Genomic DNA, 14150 nt, shown 5'->3' with positions numbered 1-14150 from the left:
TTCTGAAGTCTGTGTATTTATTAACTGCACAACCCACAGACTTTACAGATCTGACGAAAAGCTGCTCAGGGTGCCCAAAAGTGCAAAATGCACCTCCGATTGCACCGCTGCATCCGTGGGAATGGCCTTCAACCCCATGGCAACGTGTACATATTGACTTTGCTGGTCCATTCATGGACTCCATGTTTTTAATTGCGGTGGACGCACATTCTAAATGGCCAGAAGTGATTAAGATGACTACCACTACCTCGGAAAAGACGATCGCGGTGCTAAGAACGATATTTGCAAGAAATGGATTGCCAGAACAAATATGTTCAGACAACGGACCGCAGTTCGTGTCAGAAGAATTCCAGAAATTCATGAAGAAGAATGGGGTGAAACATTATACCTCTGCCCCATATCATCTGGCTACAAACGGGTTGGCCGAGAGATTTGTACAAACGTTCAAAAAAGCAATAAAGGCCATGAGCGAAGATCAGATTCCACTACAACACAAGGTGGACAAATTCCTACTGGCATATCGAAACGCCACTCGTGCAGTGACAAACCAAAGTCCTGCCATGATGTTCTATAACAGGAGGTTGCAGTCCAGGTTGGATTTGTTAAAACCAAATGTGCGGAGGGAAGTTGAAAACAAACAGTTCCAGCAGATAAATAACAAGACCACTTGGAGTTTCGAAATAGGACAACCAGTGTTAGCCCGGGACTATAAAAACGAGAAATGGCAATCTGGAACAATTTGGGCCAGACAAGGACCCCTTATGTACACGGTAGATATTGGTGAAAATGTAATACGGCGTCATGCTGACCAACTGGTAGAATCGAGAACAAGGGTCGAACCCAGGGTTACGGCAGAGACAACTGTGGAAGAAGTTAGTGAACCTGAAGCATCTACCTCAGAAGTGAATGTACCTGATGATGATGTCCAATCCATAAGAGATCAACTAGATGAGTCACCCCAGCAACGAGAATCAGAGACCCCTGAAAGGCGTTATCCAACTCGGATCAGGAGGCCTCCTCAGAGACTGAATCTTTGAACTGTTTTACATGAAGTTGTATATATATATATCTATATGTTATTATGTTATGTTAAATGGGGATATAACTGTTAAGCTAAAAAGGGAGGATTGTGGTGTATGTAACCTGTTCCACCTTAAGAGAACTACCTTAAGAGATGTACTACTTTCTCTTGGCTGCTGTATACTGTAATACCAGTGGTGACCACACCGGTATATAAACGTTGTGTAGGGATTTGCTGGGCAGTTCAGCCCTGACCTCTGAATAGTAAAGACCTGTTAAAAGTTATTCTTGTTGTCTGTGTCCAGTGATTTATAATAAGCATAACTGGGACACACAGACTTAACAGAGAGCGAGCGGGGGAGAGAGAGGGAGCGAGCGGGGGAGAGCGAGAGAGAGCGAGCGGGGAGAGAGAGAGGGAGCGAGCGGGGGGAGAGAGAGAGAGAGCGAGTGAGGGGAGAGAGATAGAGCGAGCGGGGGGAGAGAGAGAGAGCGAGCGGGGGAGAGAGAAAGAGCGAGCGGGGGGAGAGAGAGAGCAAGCGGGGGGAGAGAGAGAGAGCGAGCGGGGGGAGAGATAGAGCGAGCGGGGGGAGAGAGATAGAGCGAGCGGGGGGAGAGAGAGGGAGCGAGCGGGGGGAGAGAGAGGGAGCGAGCGGGGGAGAGAGATAGAGCGAGCGGGGGGAGAGAGAGAGCGAGTGGGGGGAGAGAGAGGGAGCGAGCGGGGGGAGAGAGAGAGAGCGAGCGGGGGGAGAGAGAGGGAGCGAGCGGGGGAGAGAGAGGGAGCGAGCGGGGGGAGAGAGAGGGAGCGAGCGGGGGAGAGAGAGGGAGCGAGCGGGGGGAGAGAGAGGGAGCGAGCGGGGGGAGAGAGAGAGAGAGCGAGTGAGGGGAGAGAGATAGAGCGAGCGGGGGGAGAGAGAGAGGGAGCGAGCGGGGGGAGAGAGAGGGAGCGAGCGGGGGGAGAGAGAGAGAGCGAGTGAGGGGAGAGAGATAGAGCGAGCGGGGGGAGAGAGAGAGGGAGCGAGCGGGGGGAGAGAGAGGGAGCGAGCGGGGGAGAGAGAGGGAGCGAGCGGGGAGAGAGAGGGAGCGAGCGGGGGGAGAGAGAGGGAGCGAGCGGGGGAAGAGCGAGGGAGCGAGCGGGGGGAGAGAGAGGGAGCGAGCGGGGGAGAGAGAGAGGGAGCGAGCGGGGGGAGAGAGAGGGAGCGAGCGGGGGAGAGAGATAGAGCGAGTGGGGGGAGAGAGAGGGAGCGAGTGGGGGAGAGCGAGGGAGCGAGCGGGGGGAGAGAGAGGGAGCGAGCGGGGGGAGAGAGAGGGAGCGAGCGGGGGGAGAGAGAGGGAGCGAGCGGGGGGAGAGAGAGGGAGCGAGCGGGGGGAGAGCGAGGGAGCGAGCGGGGGGAGAGAGAGGGAGCGAGCGGGGGAGAGAGATGGAGCGAGCGGGGGGAGAGAGAGGGAGCGAGCGGGCGGAGAGAGAGGGAGCGAGCGGGGGAGAGAGATAGAGCAAGTGGGGGGGGGAGAGAGAGGGAGCGAGCGGGGGGAGAGAGAGGGAGCGAGTGGGGGAAGAGAGAGGGAGCGAGCGGGGGGAGAGAGAGGGAGCGAGCGGGGGGAGAGCGAGGGAGCGAGCGGGGGGAGAGCGAGGGAGCGAGCGGGGGGAGAGAGAGGGAGCGAGTGGGGGAAGAGAGAGGGAGCGAGCAGGGGAGAGAGATAGAGCGAGCGGGGGGAGACAGAGAGAGCGAGCGGGGGAGAGAGATAGACCGAGCGGAGGGAGAGAGAGGGAGCGAGTGGGGGAGAGAGATAGAGCGAGTGGAGGGAGAGAGAGGGAGCGAGTGGGGGAGAGAGATAGAGCGAGCGGGGTGAGAGAGATAGAGCGAGCGCGGGGAGAGAGAGGGAGCGAGCGGGGGGAGAGAGAGAGAGGGAGCGAGCGGGGTAAGAGAGAGGGAGCGAGTGGGGGAGAGAGATAGAGCGAGCGGGGGGAGAGAGAGGGAGCGAGTGGGGGGGAGAGATAGAGCGAGCGGGGGGAGAGAGAGGGAGCGAGCGGGGGGGGAGAGAGAGGGAGCAAGCGGGGGGGAGAGAGATAGAGCGAGCGGGGGGAGAGAGAGGGAGCGAGCGGGGGGAGAGAGAGGGAGCGAGCGGGGGGAGAGAGAGGGAGCGAGCGGGGGAAGAGAGATAGAGCGAGCGGGGGGAGGGAGAGAGAGCGAGTGGGGGGAGAGAGATAGAGCGAGCGGGGGGAGAGAGATAGAGCGAGCGGGGGGAGAGAGATAGAGCGAGCGGGGGTAGAGAGATAGAGCAAGTGGGGGGGGAGAGAGAGGGAGTGAGCGGGGGGAGAGAGATAGAGCGAGCGGGGGTAGAGAGATAGAGCAAGTGGGGGGAGAGAGAGGGAGCGAGCGGGGGGAGAGAGGGGGAGCGAGTGGGGGGAGAGAGAGAAAGAGCGAGCGGGGGTTGAGAGAGAGCGCGAGTGGGGGGAGAGAGCGAGCGGGGGGAGAGAGAGGGAGCGAGCGGGGGGAGAGAGAGGGAGCGAGTGGGGGAAGAGAGAGAAAGAGCGAGCGGGGGTTGAGAGAGAGCGCGAGCGGGGGGAGAGAGCGAGCGGGGGGAGAGAGGGAGCGAGCAGGGGGACAGAGAGAGACAGCGAGCGGCGGAGAGAGAAACTGGGTGGAGAAGGAGTGGGGAGAGAGAGGGAGCGAGCGGAGAGAGAGCGAGCGGGGAGAGAGAAACTGGGTGGAGAAGGAGAGGGGAGAGAGAGAGCGAGCGGGGGGAGAGAGCGAGCGGGAGGAGAGAGACTGGGTGGAGAAGGAGTGGGGAGAGAGAGAGCGAGCGGGGGGAGAGAGCGAGCGGGAGGAGAGAGACTGGGTGGAGAAGGAGTGGGGAGAGAGAGAGCGAGCGGGGGGAGAGAGCGAGCGGGAGGAGAGAGACTGGGTGGAGAAGGAGTGGGGAGAGAGAGAGCGAGCGGGGGGAGAGAGCGAGCGGGGGGACAGAGACTGGGTGGCGAAGGAGAGGGGGGAGGGGTGTGAGCGGGGGACAGGTTTTGGCGGAGGAGAGGCGTGGGCGGTGACAGGTTGGGTCGGAGTGTGTCACTGGCCATAGGTTCCTCATTTCTTATGTGCAAAATTTAATTCTCAATGTGAAATAATTGAATTATTTTTTTTTTAATTTCTTCACAACCTAGACCAACGAATACTTCCGGGTCAAAGGTCAAGTACAGCTGGCAAACTTCCACATGCGCAGGAATCGCTACGAGTTGGACGAGGATTTTATTTTTGATCTGAAGAACCTGCCCACAGAATATGACAAGGGAGTGTATTTTAAAATCTTGGAGGACTATGGCACACACTACTCTTCCTCTGGGACCCTGGGTGGTGAATATCAAATGGTGTACGTGTTGGACAAGTCCGAAATGGCCAGAGAACGTGAGTCAAGTTGTTTAAGGGTGTAAAGCCGGGTTACTCCTCCCGCCACTCCTCACCCGCACCCTTGTTGCTGCTTTGTTCCAGCATCTCTCTCTCAATTCCTTTACAGTCAATAACGACTTGTATTTATATAGCACCTTTAATGCGGTAAAACGTCCCAGGGCGATTCACAGGAGCGTTATCCAACAAAAGTTTGATGCAGGGCCACATAATGAGATATCAGGGCAGGTGGGGAGGTTTTAAGGAGCGTCTTAAAGGAGGAGAGAGAGGCGGAGAGGTTTAGGGAGGGAATTCCAGAGCTTAGGGCCCAGGCAGCTGAAGGCACGGCCGCCAATGGTGGAGCAATTAAAATCAGGGATGTTCAAGAGGCCACAATTGGAGGAGCGCAGAGATCTGCGGGGGGTTTAACATAGAAACATAGAAGATAGGAGCAGGAGTAGGCCATTCGGCCCCTCGAGCCTGCTCCGCCATTTAATGAGATCATGGCTGATCATCCAAATTCAGTACCCTGTCCCTGCTTTCTCCCCATATCCCTTGGTCCCTTTAGCCTTAAGAAATATATCTAACTCCTTCTTGAATATATTTAATGAATTGGCCTCAACTGCTTTGTGTGGTAGAGAATTCCACAGGTTCACCACTCTCTGGGTGAAGAAATTCCTCCTCATCTCAGTCCTAAATGGCTTACCTCTTATCCTTAGACTGTGACCCCTGGTTCTGGACTCCCCGACCATTGGGAACATCCTTCCTGCATCTAGTCTGTCCAGTCCTGACAGAATTTTATAAGTTTCAATGAGATCCCCTCTCATTCTTCTAAACTCCAGTGAATATAAGCCTAATCGACCCAATCTCTCTTCATACATCATTCCTGCCATCCCAGGTATCAGTCTGGTGAATCTTCGCTGCACTCCCTCCATGGCAAGAACATCCTTCCTCAGATAAGGCGACCAAAACTGCACACAATACTCAAGGTGTGGTCTCACCAAGGCCCTGTACAACTGCAGCAAGACATCCTAGTTCCTGTACACAAACCCTCTCGCTACGAAGGCCAACATATCATTTGCCTTCTTAACCGCCTGCTGCACCTGTGGGGCTGGAGGAGATTACAGAGATAGGGAGGGACGAGGCCACGAAGGGATTTGAAAACAAGGATGAAAGTTTTAACATCACGGCGTTGCCGGAATGGCAGTAAATTTAGGTCAGCGAGCACAGCGAGATAACACATTCCTTCCGAGATCAGATAACTCGATGCATGCCTGGAATGCAACATGGGACTTTCCTGGTCTGTTTGCCTCAGTAACTTTAGTGATTAATCGGCTATGACATCAGCAAGGTTCAGCTTGTAGCTGCTTAAATATCTCACCTTCGTACATTTATAGATATCTCCACTGAGCGTGTGAAGGAATGTCTGGGGTTTGATGCTAATTACAACATTCAACAAAGCGCGACAGGAGGCGTCAACCCCGAGTTCTCTGGCAATGTCAGTTCGGAACAATGTAAGAGGATCACAAGGGGATACTCAGGTACGTATACGGCCATTGTGTTTTCTGGAGCGGGTATAAACCTGAGCGTCGATTCAGAGAGCAGTAGTGTCAGCTCATTGAGCAACGACTCCAAACAAGTCAATAAAGGAAGCTGTCACACAATCTGTTGCAGTGAGCCATAAGGCACAACTGAAAAGAGGAATGTTTGTGTTGGAGAATGGGACACTCTACACATCCGGATCCAAAAACTCCCAGGGCAGGTATAGCATGGGGTTAGATACAGAGTAAAGCTCCCTCTACACTGTCCCATCAAACACTCCAAGGGCAGGTACAGCACGGGTTAGATACAGAGTAAAGCTCCCTCTACACTGTCCCATCAAACACTCCCAGGGCAGGTACAGCACGGGTTAGATACAGAGTAAAGCTCCCTCTACACTGTCCCATCAAACACTCCCAGGGCAGGTACAGCATGGGTTAGATACAGAGTAAAGCTCCCTCTACACTGTCCCATCAAACAACCCAGGGCAGGTACAGCACGGGTTAGATACAGAGTAAAGCTCCCTCTACACTGTCCCATCAAACACTCCCAGGGCAGGTACAGCATGGGTTAGATACAGAGGAAAGCTCCCTCTACACTGTCCCGTCAAACACTCCCAGGGCAGGCACAGCACGGGTTAGATACAGAGTAAAGCTCCCTCAACACTGTCCCATCAAACACGACCAGAGCAGGTACAGCACGGGTTAGATACAGAGTAAATCTCCCTCTACACTGTCCCATCAAACAATCCCGGGCAGGTACAGCACGGGTTAGATACTGAGTAAAGCTCCCTCTACACTGTCCCATCAAACACTCCCAGCGCAGGTACAGCACGGGTTAGATACAGAGTAAAGCTCCCTCTACACTGTCCCATCAAACACTCCCAGGGCAGGTACAGCACGGGTTAGATACAGAGTAAAGCTCCCTCTACACGGTCCCATCAAACACTCCCAGGGCAGGTACAGCACGGATTAGATACAGAGTAAAGCTCCCTCTACACTGCCCCATCAAACACTCCCAGGGCAGGTACAGAACGGGTTAGATACAGCGTAAATCTCCCTCTACACTGTCCCATCAAACACTCCCAGGGCAGGTACAGCACGGGTTAGATACAGAGTAAAGCTCCCTCTGCACTGTCCCATCAAACACTCCCAGGGCAGGTACAGCACAGGTTAGATACAGAGTAAAGCTCCATCTACACTGTGTCCATCAAACACTCCCAGGGCAGGTACAGCACGGGTTAGATACAGAGTAAAGCTCCCTCTACACTGTCCCATCAAACACTTCCAGGGCAGGTACAGCACGGGTTAGATACAGAGTAAAGCTCCCTCTGCACTGTCCCATCAAACACTCCCAGGGCAGGTACAGCACGGGGTTAGATACAGAGTAAAGCTCCCTCTACACTGTCCCATCAAACACTCCCAGGGCAGGTACAGCATGGGTTAGATACAGAGTAAAGCTCCCTCTGCACTGTCACATCAAACACTCCCGGGTACAGCATCAGTAAGGAATTGGATGACAACCATGACTAGGACCTCGAGCTGCTCTTTCCCTTCGGTATAATCAGGCCTGGAGTGGATCCCCACCGCTGCCATTGACTATCTGGCTGACTCTTTATTTCCATAGTATATGTGTTTCTATTCATTCTCGAGATGTGGCAAGGCCGGCATTTATTGCCCATCGCCTAATTTCCCTTGAGAAGGTGATGCTGAGTCGCCTCCTTGAACCACTGCAGTCCGTGTTCGGGAGGGAGTTCCAGGATATTGACCCAGCGACGATGAAGTAACGGCCGATATATTTCCAAGTGAGGATGTTGTGTGACTTGGAGGGGTACTTGGAGGTGGTGGCGTTCACATGCACCTGCTGCCCTTGTCCTTCTAGGTGGTGGAGATGACAGGGGATGGAACCTTGGTGAGTTGCTGCAGTTCACCAGTGGATTGCAGCGACTGGAGCCACAGTGCGGCAATCGAGGGACAGGCGAGTGGGTATCGAGTCCCGTGGCTGGGAAACCAATCGGTAGAGCAGCTTCGTCCTGCCATGTGCTGTGCACAGATTTGGTCTCCTTATCTGAGGGAGGATAGAAACATAGAAGATAGGAGCAGGAGTAGGCCATTCGGCCCCTCGAGCCTGCTCCGCCATTCAATGAGATCATGGCTGATCATCCAAATTCAGTACCCTGTCCCTGCTTTCTCCCCATATCCCTTGATCCCTTTAGCCTTAAGAAATATATCCAACTCCTTCTTGAATATATTTAATGAATTGGCCTCAACTGCCTTCTGTGGTAGAGAATTCCACAGGTTCACCACTCTCTGGGTGAAGAAATTCCTCCTAACCTCTGTCCTAAATGGCTTACCCCTTACCCTTAGACTGAGACCCCTGGTTCCGGACTCCCCCGCCATCGGGAACATCCTTCTTGCATCTAGCCTGTCTAGTCCTGTTAGAATGTTATAAGTTTCAATGAGATCCCCTCTCATTCTTCTAAACTCCAGTGAATATAAGCCTAATCGACCCAATCTCTCTTCATACGTCATTCCTGCCATCCCAGGTAGTCTGGTGAATCTTCGCTGCACTCTCTCCATGGCAAGAACATCCTTCCTCAGATAAGGCGACCAAAACTGCACACAATACTCAAGATGTGGTCTCGCCAAGGCCCTGTACAACTGCAGCAAGACATCCTTGTTCCTGTACTCGAACCCTCTCGCTATACTTGCCTTGAAGGCGGTGCAACAAAGGTTCACTGGATTGATTCCTGGGATGAGAGGGTTGTCCTATGAGGAGAGATTGAGCCTATAGTCGCTGGAGTTTAGAAGAATGAGAGATAATTTCATTGAAACATATTAGATTCTGAGGGGGATTGACAGGATAGATGCTGAGAGGTTGTTTCCCCTGGCTGGAGAGTCTAGAACTAAGGGGCATAGTCTCAGGATAAGGGGTCGGCCATTTAAGACTGAGATTTCTTCACTCAGAAGGTTGTGAATCTTTGGAATTCTCTACCTCAAAGGACTGTGGATGCTGAGTCGCTGAGTATATGCAAGGATGAGATCGATAGATTTTGGTCTCTAGGGGAATCAAGGGATATGGGGATCGGGCGGGAAAGTGGAGTTACATAAGAACATAAGAACATAAGAAATAGGAGCAGGAGTAGGCCAATCGGCCCCTCGAGCCTGCTCCGCCATTCAATAAGATCATGGCTGATCTGATCCTAACCGCCAATCCACTTTGACAGGACTATCTCCTGAATCTAACAGAATTAGACACACAAAACAGGAGCAGGATCAGGCTACACGGCCCCTGGGCCCGCTCCGCTACCCACAGGGCCATGACCGATCCGAACCTAGACTCATGTCCAAATTCCTGCCCGCTCCCCGTAACCCTTAATTCCCTTTTCTTCTAGGAAACTGTCTATTTCTGTTTTAAATTTATGTAATGATGTAGCTTCGACAGCTTTTTGGGGCAGCATATTCCATGGACCTACCACCCTCTGAGTGAAGTAGTTCCTCCTCATCTCAGTTTTGAAAGAGCAGCCCCTTATTCTAAGACTATGCCCCCTAGTTCTAGTTTCACCCATCATCTGGAACATCCTCCCCGCATCCACCCGATCCAACCCCTTCACAATCTTATATGTTTCAATAAGATCGTCTCTCATTCTTCTGAACTCCAATGAGTAGAGTCCCAATCTACTCAACCTCTCCTCATATGTCCATCCCCTCATCCCCGGGATTAACCGAGTGAACCTTCTTTGTACTGACTCGAGAGCAAGTATGTCTTTTCTTAAGTATGGACACCAAAACTGTACGCAGTATTCCAGGTGCGGTCTCACCAATACCTTGTACAACTGAAGCAATACCTCCCTATTTTTATATTCTATCCCCCTAGCAATGAAAGCCAACATTCCATTGGCCTTCTTAATCACTTGCTGCACCTGCATACTAACCTTTTGAGTTTCGTGCACCAGGACCCCCAGATCCCTTTGTACTTCAGTACTTTCCAGTTTCTTGCCATTAAGATAATAACTTGCTCTACGATTTTTCCTGCCAAAGTGCATAACCTCACACTTTCCAGTATTGTATTCCATCTGCCAAGTCTCTGCCCACTTAATTAGCCTATGTCCCCTTGCAGGTTTTTTATGTCCTCCTCTCTCACTACTTTCCCTCCCATCTTAGTATCATCTGCAAACTTTGATATGTTACACTCGGTCTCCTCCTCCAAATCGTTAATATAGATTGTAAAGAGTTGGGGACCCAGCACTGTCCCCTGCGGAACACCACTGGTTACTGATTGCCAGTCTGAGAATGAACCATTTATCCCAACTCTCTGCCTTCTGTTAGATAGCCAATCCTCTATCCATGCCAGAATATTACCCACAATCCCGTGATTTTTTATCTTAAGCAACAATCTTTTGTGTGGCACCTTGTCAAATGCCTTTTGGAAGTCTAAATACACTACATCCACTGGTTCCCCTTTATCCACCCTGTATGTTACTTCCTCAAAGAACTCCAGCAAATTTGTCAAACATGACTTCCCCTTCATAAAACCATGCTGACTTTGTCTTATTAAACTATGATTATCCAAATGTCTGTTACTGTCTCCTTAAGTTGAGGTCGAAGTCAGCCATGGTCTTATTGAATGGTGGAGCAGGCTCGAGGGGCGGTATGGCCGACTCCTGATCCTAATTCTTACGTAATTAATGAGGTACAGGCGGTACAGGACCCCTCCTGTTACTTCTGCGGTGGTTTCAAGCGGTCATCTCTTTCAGACGAAAAACAGGAAAAGCCCCTCATCAAGGACGTGCTGTCATTCGTGACCCGGTGGTGATGTTGCGTTCCTCACTAAGCTGAATATCCTGCCTCTCCGAGAGGAAGGGGTCACTCGACGCCTCCGTCTACACTGACTGGGCCGTCTCGCTCATAAACTCCGCCACTTTAGTGAGGCAGAAGGTAAGAAAAGCCCGCACAGCTGGGTGGGAAGGGGGCTGGCTGCCTCAGGAGGCCGGGGAGGTCAATGGGTTTCTCGGGGGTGAGGTAACTGGTCCGGATATTCCCTCTGGTCGAACACAGGGACACTTTATCTTCTCAATCGGAACATCGGAGGGGGAACAGGAAGGTGGGGTGGCAGGAGGGCGAGGGGATGGGGTGGGGCAGGGTAGGAAGTAGGGTTGCAACATTTTGGGAATTTTTAAAAGAAACTTTCCATGGGAACTTTTGGGAATTTATGGGGATTTGGGGAATTTTGAGTTTTTTTGCACACTGATGGTTTTTGTCTCTCACCCTTATATTATCTTTGTCATCAAAATAGACATACTGTTCCATACAAATAAAAACAGGCTTTCAAAACTTTATTTAGGTTATAATTTTGAACTTTATTGAACCCCCACAAAAAAGACCCACCTAAAATAAAATAAAAAGAGCGTCAGCTTATATTTAGCCTGTAATTTGTCCTTATTTTGACCCTATGAGTCTTCTACTCCTCATTGCTCCTCCTGATTCTCGGACTCTGGCTCTGACGTGTCCATTTCCTCCTCTGTGTCAGTGTCTAGCTGTGTGGTGGACACTTCTGTATCTGGCTCAATAAGTTGTAGGTTTGCCCGGATAGCCACCAGTTTCTCCACTCTCTTGTTAGTCAGCCTGTTGCGCACCTTTGTATGCGTATTCCCAAAAAGTGACCAGTTTCGTTCAGAGGCCGCTGATGAAGGTGGGATTTGGAGTATCACCGATGCAATAGGTGACAGGGCCTCAGATGCACAAAGTCCCTTCCACCAGGTATGTGCACTGATATGTTTGCATGATTCCCATATCCCGTCCCCATTCCAAAGACCTTGCTTGGTAGAGAACTTTGCCAGACTTCCCAGAACTTTGCCCACGTCCAGATTGAGGTGGCGTGAGAGGGTGGAAATCACACTGTAAGCGCGGTTGATCTGTTCTCCAGAAAGTATTGGCCTCCCAACATGCTTTGGGTCCAGCATGTATGCTGCAGCATGAATCGGCTTGACACAAAATTCTTGACACGTCTGTATGAATTGAACAATTGCCTTCTCCTCTGCTTTGAGCAGCAGGGATGTGGGTAGGGCAATACTGATTTGTTCTTTTAAATCAGCAAAAAGCCCGAGAACATCTGACAAGACAGCGTCATCTCCTTCAATCTGAGCAATTGCAGATGCTACTGGTGAGAGTAGTTTAAGGCTGCTAACCACTCTTGTTCTTTGTCGTTTGCTTGGAGTTGTAGGTTGCTGCAACTACCTGTTTTCCCCTGACATACTTAACAACTTGCTTGGCTCTCTTGTACAGTGTTCTCAAACCCATGATGTCCTTGAGGAGCAGGTTGAGCCCATGAGCTGCGCACCCAATAGACGTAATATGAGGGTAGGCCTCCTCCACTTGAGCCCAAGCAGCCTTCATATTCGCAGCATTGTCAGTAACTACTGCAAAGACCTTTTGTGATCCAAGATCGTTGATGACCACTTTCAGCTCATCAGCAATGTGTGTGCCTGTGTGTCTGTTGTCCTTCGTGTCTGTGCTCTTGAAGAACACTGGGCGAGGAGTGCAGACGATGTAGTTTATGATGCCCTCCCCTCGTACATTTGACCACCCATCTGAGATAACTGCAACTCAGTCTGCCATCTCTATCATTTCTTTGAGCTTTCCTTGGACTCTTTTATACTCAGCCTCCAGCAAATAAGTAGACAAAGCATGTCTGGTGGGAGGACAGTATGCAGGGTGAATAACATTGAAAAATCTCTTCCAGTACACATTGGCTGTGAGCATGAGGGGTGAGCCTGTTGCATATACAGCTCGAGCAAGGCACTCATCTGCATTCTTCTGGCTATGGTTATCCATTGTATCAAAGAACCTTCCAAGTGGGCCAGGAGTTGCTGATGATAAGTACTGATGCTGAATGTGAACCATTATCTTCTTGAATGGAAGCAGAGGAACCTGGGCTGACTGCTGTGAGCTTTGAAGTGAAGTTGTTGCATTTGGATAAATGCTGCTGCATCTTTGTGGCATTCTTTACATATGACTTTGTACAGTGTTTGCACATGTACACAGTCTTTCCATCTTTAATGCCTGGGGTAAATGCTTCCACACATCCGACCGGTAAACGTGGCATTGTTCTATGCAGAGAAATAAAGAGCAGTATTCATCTGTGTCGAACTGCGGTCGATCAAGCATGATTGCAACAGGTGAGTAAATTTTTCCTGATGCTCCATGTGATGGAAGAATGACCTGTGCACACATAGATGCTACATCACCAATAGAGGGAGCTAATCGCTCATCCACTCATCCAACCAATCAGGACACATTTGTTCACCAGACATACACAAAACTTGTAATTATTAAAACAAGCCAAGTAAGAAGGTAAACATATATTGATTAAGAAATTCCTTAATAATTAAGATTCCATCTCTCTTAGTAATTTTAAGAGAGGACCTGTGAAAAAATGAAAGAAATACAAAAAAAAACAATATTATGCTAGCATGTGCATTTTTGGGCAAAATTCCCAAGCTAAATGTCCCGTGGAAAAATTCTGGAAAATTACCGGAAACTTTCCACCCCTTCGCACCCCTAATAGGAAGTGGTCCTGCTTTGTGGGGCGGGCTTGATGGGGCGGCTGGGCTTTCTCTGCCAGTGTGTCAGTAACTGAAGCCACGTTTGCCTCTGCAGCCGCTGCCAATCTACGCTCTGGTTCCGGTGACGATGAGGGAAGCTGCGGTGATCAGACAGACCTGGAGCGGAGCGATCGGTGACTATGAGGCGGAGTACAACGTGTGTAAGTGCGCGCCCCTGCAGGAACGGTGGCACAGTGATCCAGCTGGACGGGCAGTGCCGGTGCCTGTGCCCTCTACACTTCCAGGATGTAGCCTGCCAGACGCCAAAACCCATTCACAAGGGGAAAGGTAGGCACTCCTGTGGGCCTGACGAGAAGAAACAGGCATGGGGAAGGGGAGGGGGGAGAACGGGTGTGTGGGGGTGAAGGGGAATGGGTGTGGGGGGAAGGGGAATGGGTGTGGGGGGAAGGGGAATGGGTGTGGGGGGGGAAGGGGGAATGGGTGTGGGGGGAAGGGGAATGTGTGGGGGGGGAAGGGGATGGGGTGTGGGGGGGAAGGGGAATGGGGTGAGGGGGGAAGGGGAATGGGTGTGGGGGGGAAGGGGAATTGGGTGGGGGGGGGGAAAGGTGGAATGGGTGTGGGGGGGAAGGGAATGGGTGTGGGGGGTGCCCCCA

At 51.6% G+C, this 14150-nt stretch overlaps 1 protein-coding gene across 1 annotated transcript in view; it reads left to right on the top strand.

The window, feature by feature from the left end:
* The window catches only part of LOC147105427 (complement component C9-like), a 130021-nt gene extending 116120 nt beyond the window's left edge, over positions 1–13901 (top strand). The window contains 7 exon segments of the mRNA XM_086011730.1: positions 4175–4415; positions 5792–5935; positions 10690–10739; positions 10741–10779; positions 10781–10870; positions 13592–13708; positions 13710–13901. Coding sequence (XP_085867856.1) covers positions 4175–4415; positions 5792–5935; positions 10690–10739; positions 10741–10779; positions 10781–10870; positions 13592–13708; positions 13710–13901 — 873 coding nt within the window.
* Positions 13902–14150: the final 249 nt, after the last annotated feature.

Source organism: Somniosus microcephalus, chromosome 18 (genome assembly GCF_052327205.1).
Source record: "Somniosus microcephalus isolate GS21.2 chromosome 18, FLI_Smic_1.0, whole genome shotgun sequence".
In the NCBI taxonomy this organism is placed as follows: Eukaryota; Metazoa; Chordata; class Chondrichthyes; order Squaliformes; family Somniosidae; genus Somniosus; species Somniosus microcephalus.
The sequence above is the reverse complement of the archived record's forward strand: the minus strand, read 5'-3'. Positions and strand labels throughout refer to the sequence as shown.